We start from the raw sequence: 19,539 nt of genomic DNA on the forward strand, positions 1-19,539 counted from the left end.
TTACATCCTACCAAACCAAGCTTCCTAAAACTTTAGGTTCATAATAATCCCAATTACTGAATCAACTAAACCAAAATATTCAATGGCACTTCAATGCCTATTAAATCTAAAAATTTTATAACGGCATTCCAGAATCTTTAAAACCTAACACCAAACCATCTTCAAAGCTTCATGCCCTACTAATCCCCAATTTCAAGAGTAAACAACGGAATATTATCTAAGGACAGACAAGCAGTATTTAGTTTCACAGGTATAAAGGAGAGCATGATTTTGAGGATTCTGAAGGGGAGAAGTAAATGAGGTCAGAAAACTACCTGATGTTGTAAGAACCATTCACTTGTCTACTCTCTCTCAGCAGGGCAAGCTGTGCCCACATGTAACAGGCAACTTGGCACATCAGACTTAACAGTGAACGAGTCACTAAATTTCTAGGTTAATGTAAAAAAGTATTGCTATAAACATACACTAAGATTATCATGGTGTCTTTCAGTAAAGGTTGGCAAAATGTTTTATACACTTTAATCTTAATGCTTTATCTCAAATCTAAACACATTATTTACCTTAATGTCTATATTGTGTTATATTCATTTCTCAAGTAAGAAAATCAGTATGTTCCAACATCATGGAATGGGAACTAGCACATTCTTGCAAATATTCATAAGGACACAGACTTTTCTGTTTATCTTCACCAAAGACAAGCCTAGTGGAACTGATATAAGACAAATGGAGAAGATAAATAAAAAGAATGGAGGCAAAAGGACAAAGATTCTGAAAGGAGATGGGTCAAGGGCTTGAAGAATGTAAGAAGATATAAAAAAAGAAAAAGATTTTTCAAAATCTTACAGCACTTTTTACCTACAACTCTTCTCAACAGTCTGCTTTATATGTCTCATCAAAATAATTTTTTATCCTACTAGCAAGGTTCACTATTATTTCTTATGGAGACTTAACAAGTCGTTAACGTAGTGAAATCACCTGGACAAAGATGGAACTAGAACTGGAACCTCCTGGAGACTCATAAAAGAATGAACAATAATAATAATATAAACCTCACACTACACCAAAATATAAAGTAGAAGCAAAACTCAGTTTTCTTGATGATACTATCTCACTATATGGTCAATCCATTTCTTACAATTATGTCCCATAATACAAGAGGATTGAAGAATTATGATATATAAGATTTATAAGAATTTAATGGTTCTGGGACAGAAACAACTGCCAATTCTTGAGACTCTAAGCCAGTAGTGTCCAAACATTTTTGCAAGTGTCCTTGCAAAATCCCAAGGCCTGGTAGACATATTTCCTATTTCACTAATACATCAGTTAAAAAATGTATAATTATCTATATATTTTAAATGGCAATATAAAAATAAGCTGTACAATGTGTTACATTACATATTGGGGGGATCACCAACTGGTAATTCTGCTGTTACATTAACCCTGTTTTGGGCAGGCCTAGGAATACAGATTCTTCTGCCATCTTTGTATATATATGTTAACTTCTTGAAAAACGGTCACTGATTAAGAATTATCTCTGTAGGTGACGTCAGTGTCATGGTGGAGTGAGCTTGCCGGGGACTCTCTCCCCTCCAACATACAACAAAAAGGAGCAACCATACTCCAACAAAAAATACCCTAATAGCACAGGAATCCTCAGAGACCCACAGCAGGCAAACAATGGAGGGCAGAGAGGCTGGAGCCCCCTCAGAGGAGCTGGAATGGTGGAAGAGAGAACTTTGCTTCCTCCCCTAAAGACTGGGATCGCGGCTGTGGGAGGCTCCGAGAGGGAAGGAGTGGGGGAGGGGTCATGCATCCGCAGGACCACCCAGGACTCTCTAGTGCCCTTGCAGCCTAGAGGGAAGCCCTCTAACGGGGCAAAAGCTTTTGGTGTGACCTCATCAAGCCAAGACCCCAGGAGACCAGATAGTGAGAGCTGACGGGGAAACCTGGGTCTGCCTGCAGGAGAAAGTGCCCTTCCTCCCCTGAACTGAGTAGTGCTGCGCCGCGGCTGTGCCATCGCGGCTGAAGGTGGAGGGCCCAGAAAACGTGACTCTCGACCTAGTGAAGACAGGCTGTAACTGCAACCAAATAATATCACAATGGGGAAGACCTGTCCTTCCAGCATCCGTCAATTCATCAAATCTCCAGACCAGAGGGAAAACAAGCACCCAGAATTATGTCCTGAGGACTCAGAAATAAGTAAACTAAATGACAATGAATTCAGAATAGCTATTGTCAAAAAACTCAATGAGGTAGAAGAAAATATAGAGAAACAATTCAACGAGTTCTGGAGCTACTTCACAAAAGAGACTGAAACTATAAAGAAGAATCAATCAGAAATACTAGAGATGAAAAACACAATGGAAAAGATAAAACAAAATACAGATTCCCTGAATGCTCATGTGGACACTATACAGGAGCAAATCAGCATAATTGAAGACAGACAGATTGAATGGCTCCAGACAGAGGAGGAGAGAGAACTAAGACTAAAAAGAAATGAAGACAATCTCCGAGAAATAGCTGACTCACTGGGGAAATGCAACATAAGAATTACAGGTATCCAACAAGGTGAAGAGAAGGAGAAGCGAGCAGAAAGCATGCTCAAAGAAGTAATAGCAGAGAACTTCCCAAATCTAGGGATTGAGACAGAAATGTGTGTGGAGGAAACTTTCAGATCTCCCAGATTTGTCAATGTAAAAAGACCTATTGCAAGGCATATACTACTAAAACTGGCAAAAATGAAGGACAAAGAAAGAATACTCAGGGCAGTAGGGCAGAAGAAAATAAGCTACAAAGGAACCCCTATCAGATTTTCAGCGGATTTCTCTACAGAAACCTTATAAGCTAGGAGAGATTGGAATGACATATTCAAAACTTCAAAAGATAAAAATCTTCAGCCAAGAATATTCTATCCAGCAAAAATATCCTTCATATATGAGGGAGAAATTAAATCTTTCCCAGACAAACAAAAGCTAAGGGACTTCATACAATGAGACCCCCCACTACAAGAAATCCTCAAGAAGGCCCTCATACCTGAACAAAGAAAAAATGGGAGAAAGGGGTCACAAAACACAGAATAAGGAGACAAACAATCAGAATAGGATAGCAAATATTCAACTGTAGCATTAGGATAAAGGGAAGGAAAACACCAAAAACAAAGACAATCTTGTCACTTTAACCACAAACTCACAACACAATACCATTCACAATTGCAACAAAAAGAATAAAATACCTTGGGGTGAATTTAACTAAGGAAGTGAAAGACCTATACAACGAAAACTACAAGACTTTCTTAGACTTTCCTGAAAGAAATAGATGACGACATAAAGAGATGGAAAGATATTCCATGCACATGCGTTAGAAGAATAAAATGTCCATACTACCTAAAGCATTCTACAGATTCAACGCAATCCCAATCAGAATCCCAATGACATTCTTTACAGAAATAGAACAAAGAATCCTAAAATTCACATGGAGCAACAAAAGACCCTGAATTGCTAAAGGAATCCTGAGAAAAAAGAATACAGCTGGAGGCATCACAATCCCTGACTTCAACACATACTACAAAGCTACAGTAATCAAAACAGCATGGTACTGGTACAAAAACAGGTGCACAGATCAATGGAACAGAATTGAAAGCCCAGAAATAAAACCACACATCTATGGACAGGTAATCTTTGACAAAAGAGTGATGGTATACAATGGAGAAAAGAAAGTCTTTTCAACAAATGGTGCTGGGAAAACTGGACAGCCACATGTAAAAGAATGAAAATTGACCATTCTTTTTCACCATGCACCAAAATAAACTCAAAATGGATCAAAGACCTAAAGCTGAGACCTGAAACCATAAGGCTTCTAGAAGAAAACGTAGGCAGTACACTCTTTGACATCAGTATTAAAAGGATCTTTTCGGACACCATGTCTTCTCAGACAAGGGAAACAATAGAAAGAACAAACAAATGGGACTTCATCAGACTAAAGAGCTTCTTCAAGGCAAGGGAAAACAGGATTGAAACAAAAAAACAACCCACTAATTGGGAAAAAATATTTGCAAGTCATATATCCGACAAAGGGTTATCTCCATAATATGTAAAGAACTCACACAACTCAACAGCAAAAAATCAAACAACCTGATCAAAAAATGGGCAGGAGACATGAACAGACATTTCTCCAAAGAAGATATACGGAAGGCCAACAGGCACATGAAAAGCTGTTCATCATCACTAATCATCAGGGAAATGCAAATCAAAACTACACTAAGATATCACCTTACACCCATTAGAATGGCAAAAATAACCAAAACAAAAAGTAACAAATGTTGGAGAGGTTGTGGAGAAAAAGGAACCCTCATACACTGCTGGTGGGAATGCAAACTGGTGCAGCCACTATGGAAAACAGTATGGAGGTTTCTCAAAAAATTAAAAATCGAGATACCATATGACCCAGCCATCCCACTACTGGGTTATCTATCCAAAGAACTTGAAGTCAGCAATTCCAAAAGTCCTATGCACCCCTATGTTCATTCCAGCATTATTTACAATAGCCAAGACGTGGTGGCAACATAAGTGCCCATCAACTGATGATTGGATAAAGAAGATATGGTATATATATACAATGGAATACTACTCAGCCATAAAAGAGGATAAAATTGTCCCACTCACAAGAACATGGATGGACCCTGAAGAAATTATGTTAAGTGAAATAAGCCAGATAGAGAAAGACAATCTCTGTGTGACTCCACTCACATGTGGAAGTTAAACATGTAGACAAAGAGAATAGATTAGTGGCTAACAGGGGAAATGGGGTGTGGGAGGGAGCACAAAGGGTGAAGTGGTGCACCTACAACACGATTGACAAACAGTAATGTACAACTGAAATTTCACAAGATTGGAAACTATCATAATCTCAATAAAAATTTTTTTAAAAAATAAAATAAGTTAAAAAAAAAAAATTCTCTCCGCAGTGAAGAGATGCTAGGTTGTCCAAGTCTACTCATATGTAAATTAAATGCTAGGAAAGACCTGCTCAAAGTGTTCTCACCACAGCCTAAGTCAGTTGGAATGAGAAAATAAATGACCATCTTATCCTATGTTGTAGTATCAATTATGACTAATAACTCTAATTCTTGGACTACATTTGTTAGAGAACGCAAGGATTGTCAGTGAGGCAACTTTGATTTCCTCATTGTTCAAACTAGAAGAATGCACGGCATACTGTTAAAAAGGTTATCTATGGTTATCTTAGAGGGCAGTGGGAATTATGGAGAACTCTAATCTTTTATGTGATAGACTTTTATAAAAAATGTGTGTATTACAATAAACATTTTAACTGTTGTCATATGCAAACAAGATATGAATAAGGATTTTCTCCACATTGCCTACAATATTGTTATTTATAAGAAATACAGGCAGCCAGCCCTGTGGCCGAGTGGTTAAGTTTGCCCGCTCTGCTTCTGTGGCCCAGGATTTTGCCGGTTCGAATCCTGGGCGTGGACCTGGTGCCGCTCATCAAGCCATGCTGAGGAAGCATCCCACATGCCACAACTAGAAGAACCCACAACTAAAAATACACAACTATATACTGGGGTCTTTGGGAGAAAAAAGAAAAAAAAGAAAATCTTAAAAAAAAAATATATATATATATTTGGTCATTCAGATAACCAAAATATATTTCCCATATACTGTACATGTGGTCTTTCCCTATAGTTCCTGGCGCACAGCTCCCCAAAACCTTCGAATTTCTTGTTTACGTTAATGAAGTTGACGTTTGGACCCCACCCAAAAGGGTGGGGGCTGGTTGCCAGGAGAACCAGCCATGTGATCAGAGGACCAGAACGTTTAGTCCAACACTGGTTTCCGGGGAGGAGGGGACTTGAGGTTGAATTAATTGCCAATGACCAATGAGTTAATCATGACTACATAATGAAGTCTCCATACAAACCCAAAAGGACAGCTCGTTGGCCCCTTTTATGGGAGGGCTTCCAGGATACTTACGGTGGGCAACCAGAACGCTTCCATGTGCCACCATGCCAGGCCCCAAGCTCCATGAGGACAGAAGCTCCTTTGCTCAGGACCTCACCCTATGAATCTGGCTGTTGACTTGTATCCTTTAATACCCTTTGTAATAAATCAGTAATCCAGTGAATAAACCAGCTTTCTTGAGTTCTGTGAGCCTTTCTAGCAAATTAACGGAACTGGAGTTGCAGGGGGTGGTGGGAACCTCCAGGTATAGCTGGTCGGTCAGAAGCGCCTGAGCTTGAGACTGAAGTGGAGGGAGGTCTTGTGGGACTTTGCCCTTTACCTGTGGAATCTGATTCTGTCTCTGGGTAGGTAGTGTCAGAACTGAGCTGAGTTCTCAGACACACTGCTGGGGTCCAAGAACTGCCTGTTGGTGTGGGGAAGCTTCCACACACATTTTGGAACTGGGTCCAGGAACCCTTCTGTACTGCCCAACTAAAACTAGAAATAAACCAGAAACTGAACAGCCATCAAAACAACCGCACTTATTTCATGAATTGACTTCTAACAAGTAAATAATATACATTTCAACTTATAAAAAAAAAACTCATTAATAATACCACTTTTATCTATTTTATTATTGGGATTTTTTTTTTTTTAAAAGATTTTATTTTTTCCTTTTTCTCCCCAAAGCCCCCCGGTGCATAGTTGTATATTCTTCGTTGTGGGTTCTTCTAGTTGTGGCATGTGGGACGCTGCCTCAGCGTGGTTTGATGAGCAGTGCCATGTCCGCGCCCAGGATTCGAACCAACGAAACACTGGGCCGCCTGCAGCGGAGCGCATGAACTTAACCACTCGGCCACGGGGCCAGCCCCCTTATTATTGGGATTTTTAAATTAGAATTTTACTTAAAAACAATTCCACTGCTAAAAATGTTTTTAAAACCCAGTATAATGTACCGTCAAAGAGTTCCATCACCAGAGTCTACACTACTTAGGTTCAAAGCCCAGCTCCAGCACTTTCTGTGGGACATGTTGGGCAAGTGTTTTAATCTCTCTGAAACTCAAGCTTCTGCAGTTTCAAAATATTGGTAACAGTATTTATCTTATGGGGCTGTTCTGAGAATTAAATCAGACAAAACAAGTATAGTACTTAGCATAATATTTAGCTATTAATAATCACTGATGTGCATTCAAATGAGATGAGAACAGCATTAAGTGAAAATTTCAGATTAAAAAAAATCTTCACTGAGGTTGATCACTCAGTTAATATTTGTTATTGAACTAAATTTCATTCCAAAAACGATTTACAGCAACTTAAGAATACATCTCATGTCCTATTTTTCGTAAAACTTTTATATCCAGTGTAATAAAACAGTATTAAAAAATAGATGTATAAAGCAGGTAAAGTGAAAATAAAGGTAGGAAGATAAACTAAAGTCAAGATAACATCTGTTTATAAATGCAGATCAGGTAAATTTCCATACAGCTACTACAGACAGGCTGTTTCCTAGAAGCCTCAACAAAAGGAAACACAATCAGTTATCAGGCTCACAACAAGAGAAACAGTATTTCCTAATGCAGAGACCTAAGGGGAATTCCTGTTTCATATGAAGATCAACAAAGGAGACATTATATATAGTATATGGAGGTTCTCAACGAGGAGAGGTACCATCCCACCAGCATTCCTACTCACCCCCACACTCAATGGCCCATTTAGAAACCTATTTGGGCATTCACTGTTGTCACAGCAATGAGAGAGAGATGCTATTGCCATTTAGTGAGTGGGGATCAGGTATAATAAACACAATGCTTCCGACAGTGTATACTTGGGGTTAGCAAACTTTCTATAGAGTCAGATGGTAAGTATTCTAGTTTTTGCAGGCTGTAGGGTCTCTGTCATAGCTACTCAATTTTGCTGTTGTAGCAGAAAAGCAGCTATACGATACAGAAACAATTAAGCATGGTTGTGTTGCAATAAAATTTTATTATGGACATGAATTTGAATTTCATACAACTTTCACATGCCACAAAATACTTTTTTCAACTATTTAAAAATATAAAAACCACTCTCAGCTTATGGTGGCGCCAGGAAACAGGTTGCAGACAAGCTCTGGCCATCCTTTGGCCATCTCTGACCTACACAATGAAGAAACGCCCAACTCCAAATGCCAAGAGTTAAGAAGACCTGTAGAACTTCTAAATATTACCCCTACAGAAGTATATTATCAAGTTTTTCCCAACTTTTTCTAAGATGCAGGCTGAATGTATAATGAAAAAATTATGTTCAAAAATAAAACAATTCTACAACAGACTAAAAAAGTACATTCCAAATATATCTCTCTTCCATTTCAAGCATAAAATATAGAAAATCTAGATATATGTATGAATTTAGTGAGTGGAGACCAGGTATGCTTAACACAATGCTATCTTTTCATTATCTTACAGTCTTATCCTTGAAGACTTCACTTCTCTTAACCGAATTCCTAAGCAGGAATTAAATGGCAGTCTAGAGGTTTTATTCTGTCAAGTTGCTGGAGTATATATTCTCTAGGCAGGACTATATAATTTCAGCCAGGCAGGCCACCTTGCTGGCATCTTCTTAAAATTCAGGAAACTAACCAAAGTTGACACTATTTGATAGCCACCCCACTTGTGTGTGAAGATAAAGCCAAAAGAGTAACGGTAAGCTCATTCATAATTTTTCTTAGAAAACTACTTTAAATCTACTCTAAAACAAAGATAAAAAGGTAACAGAAATCCTAAAGTTTCTCTTTTTAAATAATTTATTGAGATGAAACTGACAGAACACAAAATTAACCATTTTAAAGTAAACAATTCGGTGGTGTTTCATACATTCATGTTGTGCCCCTGCCACCTCGATATAATTGCAAAAACATTTCTATCACTTCAAAGTTAACCCCTTACTCATTTAGCAGTTTTTCCCCATTCTCCACTTCCCCTGCCCATAGCAACCACTAATCTGTGTTCTGTCTCTACAGATTGATCTATGCTGGATATTTCATATAAAGGGAATCAAACAATATGTGACCTTTTGTGTCTGGCTTCTTTCACTCAGCATAACGTGATGGAGGTTCATCCACGTTGTAGCACACATCAGTACTTCATTCCGTTTTATGGCCGAGTAATATTATATTGTATGTATATACCACAATTTGTTTATCCATTCATCCACTGATGCACATTTTGGCCGTTTCTACTTTTTGGCTTTTGTGAACGATGCTGCTACGAACATGTGTGTGCGTGTACCTATCTGAATACAGTCATGTGCCGCATAACGACATTTCGCTTAACAACAGACCGTGTACACAATGGTGGTCCCATGAGATTAGTACCACATCATATAGCCTAGCTATGTAGAAGGCTCTACCATCTAGGATTGTGTAAGTGCACTCTATGATGTTCACACAACAATGAAATCACCTAACAACGTATTTCTCAGAACATCATTAAGTAACACATGACTACTTATTTTCAGTTCTTTTGGACATATACCTATGAGTAGAGTTATAGGCTCATATGGCAACTCCATGTTTAACATTTTGAGGAACAGCCAGACTGTTTTCCACGGTGCTGGATCATTTTGCATTCCCACTAGCAATGTACAAATGTTCCAATTTCTCTAAATCCTCACCTATACTTAGTTTCCATTTTATTTATTTTTTTATTAAGATTATGATAGTTTACAACCTTGTGAAATTTCAGTTGTACGTTATTGTTCGTCATGTTGTAGGTACACCCCTTCACCCTTTGTGCCCTCCCCCATCCCCTTTTCCCCTGGTAACCACCGATCAGTTCTCCTTGTCTATATGTTAACTTCTACCTGTGAGTGGAGTCATACAGAGTTCGTCTTTCTCTGTCTGGCTTATTTCACTTAACATCATACCCTCAAGGTCCATCCATGTTGATGTGAATGTGACGATTTTGTCCTTTTTTATGGCTGAGTAGTATTCCATTGTATATATATACCATATCTTCTTTATACAATCGTCAGTTGCTGGGCACTTAGGTTGGTTCCACGTCTTCGCTATTGCAAATAATGCTGGAATGAACACGGGGTGCCTGGGACTTTTGGAATTGCTGACTTCAAGTTCTTTGGATAGATACCCAGTAGTGGGATGGCTGGGTCATAAGGTATTTCTATTTTTAACTTTTTGAGAAATCTCCATACTGTTTTCCATAGTGGCTGCACCAGTTTGCATTCCCACCAACAGTTTATGAGGGTTCCTTTTTCTCCACAACCTCTCCAACATTTGTCACTCTTGGGTTTGGATATTTTTGTCATTCTAACAGGTGTAAGGGGATATCTTAGTGTAGTTTTGATTTGCATTTCCTTGATGATTAGTGATGATGAGCATCTTCTCATGTGTCTATTGGCCATCCTTATATCTTCTTTGGAGAAATGTCTGTTCATGTCCCCTGCCCATTTTTTGATCGGGTTGTTTGATTTTTTGTTGTTAAGCTGTGTGAGTTCTTTATATATTATGGAGATTAACCCTTTGTTGGATAAATAACTTGTAAATATTTTTTCCCAATTAGTGGGCTATTTGTTTGTTTCAGTCCTGTTTTCCCTTGCCTTGAAGAAGCTCTTTAGTCTGATGAAGTCCCATTTGTTTACTCTTTCTATTGTTTCCCTCGTCTGAGGAGTTATGGTGTCCAAAAAGATTCTTTTGAAACTGATGTCACAGAGCGTACTGCCTATATTCTCTTCTAGAAGACATTGTTTCAGGCCTAATCTTTACGTCTTTGATCCATTTTGAGTTTATTTTGGTGAATAGTGAAAAAGAATGGTCAATTTTCATTCTTTTTCATGTGGCTGTCCAGTTTTCCCAGCACCATTTGTTGAAAAGACTTTCTTTTCTCCATTGTAGGCCCTCACCTCCTTTGTTGAAGATTAGCTGCCCAAAGATGTGTGGTTTTACTTCTGGGCTTTCAATTCTGTTCCATTGATCTGTGCACCTGTTTTTGTACCAGTACCATGCTGTTTTGATTACTGTAGCTTTGTAGTATGTTTTGAAGTCAGGGATTGTGATGCCTCCGGCTTTGTTCTTCTTACTCAGGATTGCTTTAGCAATTCGGGGTCTTTTGTTGCCCCATATGAATTTTAGGATTCTTTGTTCTATTTCTGTAAAGAATGTCATTGGGATTCTGATTGGGATAGTGTTGAATCTGTAGATTGTTTAGGTAGTATGGACATTTTAACTATGTTTATTCTTCCAATCCATGTGCATGGAATGTCTTTCCATCTCTTTATGTCATCATCAATTTCTTTCAAGAAAGTCTTGCAGTTTTTGTTGTATAGATCTTTCACTTCCTTGGTTAAATTTATCCCAAGGTATTTTATTCTTTTTGTTGCGATTGTGAATGGGATTGAGTTCTTGAGTTCTTTTTCTGTTAGTTCATTGTTAGCGTATAGAAATGCTACTGATTTATGTATGCTAATTTTAGACCCTGCAACTTTGCTGTAGCTGTTGATTGTTTCTAATAGTTTTCCTATGGATTCTTTGGGGTTTTCTATTTATAAGATCATGTCGTGTGCAAACAGCGAGAGTTTTACTTCTTCATTGCCTATTTGGATTCCTTTTATTTCTTTTTCCTGCCGAATTGCTCTGGCCAACACCTCCAGTACTATGTTGAATAGGAGTGGTGAAAGTGGGCACCCTTGTCTTGTTCCTGTTCTCAGAGGGATGGCTTTCAGTTTTTGTCTGCTGAGTGTGATGTTGGCTGTGGGTTTGTCATATATGGCCTTTTTATGATGAGGTGTTTTCCTTCTATACCCATTTTATTGAGGGTTTTTATCATAAATGGACGTTGGATCTTGTCGAATGCTTTCTCTGCATCTATTGAGATGATCATGTGGTTTTTGTTTCTCAGTTAGTTAACGTAGTGTATCACGTTGATTGACTTGTGGATGTTGAACCATTCCTGTGTCCCTGGTATAAATCCCACTTGATCATGGTGTATAATCTTTTTGATGTATTGCTGTATTCAGTTTGCCAGAATTTTGTTGAGGATTTTTGCAGCTATGTTCATCAGTGATATTGGCCTGTAGTTTTCCTTCTTTGTGTTGTCCTTGTCAGGTTTGGGGATCAGAGTGATGTTGGCTTCACAGAATGTGTTAGGTAGTGCTCCATCTTCCTCAATTTTCTGGAATAGTTTGAGAAGGATAGGTATTAAATCTTCTCTGAATGTTTGGTAGAATTCTCCGGAGAAGCCATCTGGTCCTGACTTTTATTTTTGGGGAGGTTTTGGATTACTGTTTCTATTTCTTTACTTGTGATTGGTCTATTCAGATTCTCTATTTCTTCCTGATTCAGTCTGGGGAGGTTGTAAAAGTCTAGGAATTTATCCATTTCTTCTAGATTGTTCAATTTGTTGGCATATAGTTTTTCATAGGATTCTCTTATGATCCTTGTATTTCTTTGGTATCCATTGTAATTTCTCCTCTCTCATTCCTAGTTTTATTTATTTGAGACTTCTCTTTTTTTTTCTTAGTGAGTCTGGCTAAGGGTTTGTTGATTTTGTTAATTTTTTCAAAGAACCAACTCTTTGTTTCATTGATCCTTTCTACTGTCTTTTCTGTTTAAATATCGTTTATTTCTGCTCTAGTTTTTATTATTTCCCTCCTTCTACTGACTTTGGGCTTTGTTTGTTCTTCTTTTTCTAATTCTGTTAGGTGTCATTTGAGGTTGCTTATGTGAGATTCTTCTTGTTTACTGAGGTGAGCCTGTATTGCAATGAATTTCCCTCTTAGGACTGCTTTTGCTGTGTCCCAAATGAGTTGGTATGGCGTGCTTTCATTTTCATTTGTCTCCAGATAACATTTGATTTCTTCTTTAATTTCTTCAATAATCCATTGTTTGTTCAGTAGCATGTTGCTTAGTCTCCACATTTTTGCCCCTGTCCCAGCTTTATTCCTGCAGTTGATTTCTAGTTTCATAGCATTATCATCAGAAAAGATGCTTGATATTATTTCAACCCTCTTGAATTTATTGATGCTTGCTTTGTTTCCGAAGACATGGTCTATCCTTGAGAATTTTCCATGTGCACTTGAGAAGAATGTGTAACCTGTTGTTTTTGGATGAAGTGTTCTATATATATCTATTAAGTCCATCTGGTCTAATTTTTCATTTAATTCTATAATTTCCTTGTTGCTTTTCTGTCTGGATGTTCTATCCATTGGTGTTAATGGGGTATTGAGGTCCCCTACTATTATTGTATTGTTGTTGATGTCTCCTTTTAGTTCCATTAAGAGTTGCTTTACAAATTTTGGTGCTCCTGTGTTGGGTGCGTATATATTTATAAGTGTTATGTCATCTTGGTGGAGTGTCCCTTTTATTATTCATTATATACTGCCCCTCTTTGTCTTTCTTTATCTGTTTTGCTTTGAAGTCTACTTTGTTTGATATTAGTATAGCGACACCTGCTTTCTTTTGTTCATTATAAGCTTGGAGTATTGTCTTCCATCCCTTCACTCTGATTCTGTGTTTGTCTTTGGGGCTGAGGTGTGTTTCCTGGAGGCAGCATATTGTTGGGTCTTGTTCTTTGATCCATCCTGCCACTCTGTGTCTTTTGACTGGAGAGTTCAATCCATTTACATTTAGAGTGATTACTGAAATGTAGGGGCCTACCGCTGCCATTTTATGTCTTGTTTTCTGGTTCTCTTGCATTTCCTTTGTTTCTCGTCCCATGATTTTTGGATTACTAATTCAGGTATGTAAATTTCCATATTGGCTTTCTTCTTATTTGTAATTTGTGTCTTTATTCTTGTTATTTGTTTAGTGGTTACCAGGTGGTTTGTATAAAACATCTCATGGATGAGACAGTCCATTTTCTGACAGCCTCTTATTTCCTTGAATTAAAACGTTCCATCCCTTTTCTCTTCCCCTTCTGGGTTGTCATTGTCAGATTTTTTTTTCTCTTCTTTCTTGCGTTGTGAGTTTGTGGTTAAAACGACAGGGTTATATTTATTCTTGGTGTTTCCCTTCCTTTTATCTTTAATGTTTTATTTAACTTTTGCTAACCTGTTCTGATGGAGAGCTGCTACTTTCTGTTATTGTCCTTCTACTTATCTCCTTTGCTCTTGGTTTTGTAACCCCTTTCCTTTTTTTGATTTTTCAGGTATGAGGGTTTTCCTGAGCATTTCTTGAAGAGGAGGTTTTGTGGCAATGAACTCCCTTAACTTTTGTTTATCTGGGAAAGTTTTTATTTCTCCATCGTATTTGAAGGACATTTTCGCTGGGTGGAGTATTCTTTGCTGCAGGTTTTTGTCCTTCAGAGTTTTGAATAGATCATTCCACTCTCTTCTAGCCTGTAAGGTTTCTGCTGAGAAACCTGCTGATAGCCTTATGGGGGTTCCTTTGTAGGTTATTTCCTTCTGCCTGGCTGCCCTTAGTATTTTCTCTTTGTCGTTGACTTTTGCTAGCTTCACTACTAACTGCCTTGGGGTTGGTCTTCTTACATTGATAAAGTTTGGAGATCTACTGGCTTCTGTCACATGAAGTTCCATCTCTCTCCCCAGGTTTGGGAAGTTCTCAGCCATTATTTCTTTGAATAGGCTTTCTGCCCCCTTCTCCTTCTCTTCTCCCTCTGGTATACCTATAATCCTTATGTTGCATCTCCTAATTGAGTCAGATAATTCTCGGAGAGTTTCTTCATTTCTTTTTAGTCTTAGTTCTCTCTACTCCTCTGCCTGCAGCATTTCTATATTCCTATCCTCCAAATTGCTAATTCTGTCCTCCATATTATCGGCCCTACTGTTCAGAGTCCAGATTTTTCTTAATCTCCTCCATTGTATTCTTCATGTCCAGTATTTCTGTCTGGTTCTTCTTTATAGCATCAAGCTCTTTTGTGACATAGCTCCTGAACTCATTGAGTTGTCTATCTGCATTATCTTTTAACTCATTGAGTTCTTTAATAATGGCTGTTTTGAAGTCATCGTCATTTAGGTTATAGATTTCATTGTCTTTGGGATTGTCTTCTGTGTATTTGTCATTTCCTTCTGTTCTGGAGATTCAATATATTTTTTCATACTGCTTGATGGCATAGATTTGTGCCTCCGCATAGAGACAGAGTTTAGTTACTGCTTCCACTTGTTTCTACTGGTGTGTGTGTGTGGGGGGGGGAGCAGCTGTTCAGATGGCACTGACCAGGAACCCTGTCAGCTGTTGCTAACTGGACCCAGGCCCCTCCTCATAGTCACAGTGGTCCTGTGGGGTCCCTTGTCAGCTGTGGGGGCAGTTGCAAGGGAGCTTCAGGCTGCTGGTGCCTACTGTTGCAGACCACCTAGACGTGCTCCCTGCTTAGGGTCTGCAGCAGTGTTATGGGCTTTCCCAGCAGCTGGGAGCAGCATCACCTATATTTGCAGCTCTGTCACTGTCAGAGCCCACAAAATCTTACTTGTCCACTATAGGTCACAGCAGAGCTATGGGTATCTTCTGCAGTCTGTGGTTAGCTCACCTAGCTATGCTACTTTTGCCCCAGGGCCTTCCAGCCTTGTGATTGCTAGGTGGGGGCCTCTCTACTAGTGCTGTGCAGAGGCTATCGCTGAGGCTGCTGTGAGACTGTAGAGTTTCCCCCTGGGCTGTGGAGCCGGGCCACTGGAACTCCACCCAGCCCCAGACCACTCCCACGGATCTCCGGGAGCCCCTTGCCCCATCTGGGGGACAGCCAGAGTCCATGAGTCTGGCAGCAGCTGTGGGCTGTTGCCCTGCCTGGGGTCCTCCTCTTCGGGACCCTCCCGGCATTCTGAATGCTGGGTGGTGCCTCTCCGCTAACGGCGAGTAGAGGCTTTCCCTGCTGCTGGTACAGAACCCTGGAGTTTCCCCCGGGCCATGGAACCGGGATGCTGGAACTCCACCCAGCCCCAGCCCTCCCCCCCAGGATCTCCGGGAGCCCCTTGTCCCGTCTGGGAGACAGCCAGAATCCATGAGTCCGGTGGCGGCTGGCTGGCTCCTGCCCTGCCCGGGATTCTCCTCTTCGAGACCCTCCTGGCATTCTGAATGCTGGGTGGGACCTCTCCGCTAATGGTGAGTAGAGGCTTTCCCTGCCACCAGTGCAGGACCCTGGAGTTTCCCCCTGGGCTGTGGAGCCGGGCCGCTGGAAGTCCACCCAGCCCCAGTCCTCTCCCCTGGGATCTCTGGGAGCCCCTTGTCCTGTCTGGGAGACAGCTGGAGTCCGTGAGTCCGGTGGCGGCTGGCTGGCTGCTGCCCTGCTCAGGATTCTCCTCTTCGGGACCCTCCCGGCATTCTGAATGCTGGGCGGGGCCTCTCCGCTAATGGCCAGTAGAGGCTTTCCCTGCCGCTGGTGTGGGACCCTGCAGTTTCCCCCTGGGCTTAGGTGTAATTGCGGGGGGGCTTAGGTAGGGCTGTAGTCACCTGTTTCCACTGTTGCTCCTCTGGTGTGCGCACACTCCTGGCCTTGGTGCGTGGCGATGCTATGGGGGAGTCCGCTGGAAGAAAGCCACTTGCAGGTACTAGGCTGCTCGGGGGTCAGGGGTCGGAGAGTTTTCACCTATCTCCACCTCCTCCCGGGGGGAAGTCGTTCACCTTCCAATGTATAGCAGCACGGGTCTCTCAGGCATCCTGAGATGCTATACGGATATCCTTGGTTAAGCGATGAAGGTCCAATTAGTTGTAGATTCGAAGGGGGAGAGGCAAAGAAGACTACTCACTCCGCCATCTGGGTGACATCACCTCTAGTTTCCATTTTTTTGATTACAGCCATCATACTGGGTATGAAGTGGTATCTCATTGTGATTGTTTTTCATTTGTATTATCTTTTTTGGAGAAACGTCTATTCATGTCCTTTGCTCATTTTTAATTGTGTTGTCTTTTCGTTGAATTATAAGATGTATATTCTGGATACTAGATCCTTATCAGATACATGATTTGCAAATAATTTCTACCATAGTCCTAAAGTTTTATACTAAGTTTTCAATTTTTTTTAAAGCACAACTCTTTTTTTCAACTATATCTTTGTTTTGTATTTTTATGTATGGAACTCCAATCTAATATTTAAAAGAAATAAAAATGGAGCTATTCCCAAAGAAGTGGAGAAATCTGAAACCCAGATCACTTGGCGTCTCTCTGTAGCAAATCCCAGACCACTTGCATAAAGCAAATGCAACACAAACAAAATATGTGTTTTCCATTGCACTGAATCATTCTGCACAAATTTTGATCTGTCCACAACACAGAATACAATCTAAAAGACAATGTCCTACACCATAAAGTCTTGGTCATTCTGTTAAAATATTTGAGAACTGTAAGGTATGTGTACCAGGAAGGACTACTAATGTCCACTTGCCTCAAATCGCTATCAGACCTACCAACAATACAGAAGTACTTTGAATATACCCACCTCTTTGCCATTTAAAAATAAAATCTGAAATAAAGATCTTGAAGCAAACATCAAATTGTCACAAACAGCAGCAGAGATCCAAGTATTTAGTGAGAGTCCACTATATAATTCTAAATATCATTTAGAGAAAAATAATGCAGGATAAACAACAACTTTAAAAAGCACACGTTTACAGCTGGAGTGAGTGTAACTTGTACTGAGCTATGCCACACATCCAATGACAGTGATTTACCAGGAGATGATGTTTAGGATTGGTTGCCACATATGGCTTCAGAAAAGAAAGGTTATCTGGCCTACAAAACTTTAGTCACTACACAAATATACAGAAATGAACTAAATTAACTGTTCCACACATATAGGAAAAATAATCCCTTCAATAATAAATGAGGACTTAAAACAACCTCATATGGGGCTGGTCCCATGGCATAGTGGTTAGCTTGGCATGCTCCGCTGTGGTGCCCCAGGTTCAGACCCCAGGTGCAGACCTACACCACTGTCAGCCACGCTGTGGCGCCGTCCCACATAGAAAGTGGAGGAAAAGTGGCACAGATGTTAGCTCAGGGCTTATCTTCTTCAGAAAAAAAACAAAGAAACAAAAAAAACACCCTCATATATACTTAAAATAAAACAAAAGCTCAAACAAATAAAAAGTCCAAACTAAACTAAATTTCCAGAACTTTAAGTGTGTACTGCTAGCAATGGTATGGCATCCACAAGATCCAAGAGACTTTCAAAGTATACTTGGTCACTGTTAATAGTGACAGAACTATTTTGCTTATCCATTTCTCATACTATAATCTAATTTCTATGTCTGAAAATACTTTAAACTCATGGCTAAAAGAGTATTTCCTTAAAAACAACTTTGTGAAAATGTTTTTTACCTCTTCTTCCTCAATTTCAGAGGTGTTAAGTTCATGTTTTTGACAGTAAGGACCCTCTTTCCAAGCTTCAGTATCACCACAGTCACAGAAACCTCCACCTCCTGATGTTGTCATCTTGAAAAAAAATTGTAAAGTATCTTGTCAATAAGTATTTACTGAGGGCTATCAGATTATACATAAGAATATCAAGTGCTAAGGGAATAACATAGCTAAAGTGTTTAATTCCTTTGGAGGGATAAAATTAAATAAAATGTCAAACCTCTCAATGTTTTAAAGCTTTTTTGTAAATAAGCCTATAGGCTAATTTAAGTGATCTCAAAATAAAATACACTGCTTTGTAGTGTCTAGTAAACTACAGATATTTTAAAGAGGTAAAATATGTCTACCTACACGGCTTCCTTAATTAGGAAAATCACAAGGGTTTTCCTGCTGGCTTTTGGCTAAATCGGTGTAATGTTGGTATCTATGCTACAGGTCCCGTGCTGATCTAACAGGTTCAGCAGTTATAAATATCCTACAGCTGCTGTGCCCTGAAGAGCCTCCTAAGAGTGCTGCATCTGCATGAGAGAAAGGGCCAGGAAAACGACAGGAACAGTCTATGTTTCTTTTCTAACACTCCCTAAACAGCATTCTCTGAAGAGGAAGGAAGCTCAGGAAATACAAAGTGGAATGTACGGTCATAACCACTTTTCACCACCTGCAGGGTTCAAGAATTACTCAGACTTCCTTAAGATATGGCAATGATTCAAGGAATCTAGCAAGACAGAACCTATCATTTAATAATTGGTGGGCTGAAAATTCTGCTTTTTAAAAATACTCGTGTGATAGAGTTTAGCAATGGGTATTAGAGGCAAATTTTAGAATGAGCCCTACTATATTTTGCCCAAAGAAAAGTATTTGTGTGTTACATATGACAATATTATTAATGTAAACCCACAAATGACTGTCTTTACCAGGGGCTGCAAAGATATTTGCCAAGAAACACGGGCAGGCAGCCTACAGCTTTTATGCTTGTTCTGGTTGCAAAAGATAGGTAGATCAGCTCAAAGGAAACTGGGACTTTCTTATTGATTTATGAAAATAAAGAGAACATATAAAAACACCCGGAGTCCAATTTTGTAGCTGTTTTAGTTCATTATTATCAATACTTGGGGAGAGTGAATAAAAACAGGTGGAACTTCCTGAACCAAGAGGGCTCCTGAATTAATAACGAGAATTAATAACAAGAAGGAATAACAATATTCCTTCTCCACCATTTTATTGAAATAGGGCGAAAAGTTCTAGCTAGTAACAGTTCCCTAATTTCTGAATGTTCAA

General features: G+C 39.5%; 1 protein-coding gene across 8 annotated transcripts in view; it reads right to left on the reverse strand.

The window, feature by feature from the left end:
* UBR2 (ubiquitin protein ligase E3 component n-recognin 2) overlaps positions 1-19,539 on the reverse strand; it is a 123,514-nt gene that overhangs the window by 69,177 nt on the left and 34,798 nt on the right. For 7 of the 8 annotated variants that reach the window (XR_006885189.1, XR_006885188.1, XM_046638764.1 and 4 more), the window contains exon 4: positions 18,223-18,336. The exons of the other annotated variant lie outside the window; for it this stretch is intronic. Coding sequence is in view for 5 of the 7 variants with exons in the window: in XM_046638764.1 (XP_046494720.1) it covers positions 18,223-18,336 (114 nt within the window). In the remaining 2 variants the exon portion in view is untranslated. The remainder of the gene's footprint in view (positions 1-18,222; positions 18,337-19,539) is intronic. 8 annotated transcript variants of the gene reach the window in all.

This window comes from Equus quagga, chromosome 15 (assembly GCF_021613505.1).
Source record: "Equus quagga isolate Etosha38 chromosome 15, UCLA_HA_Equagga_1.0, whole genome shotgun sequence".
Lineage (NCBI taxonomy): Eukaryota > Metazoa > Chordata > Mammalia > Perissodactyla > Equidae > Equus > Equus quagga.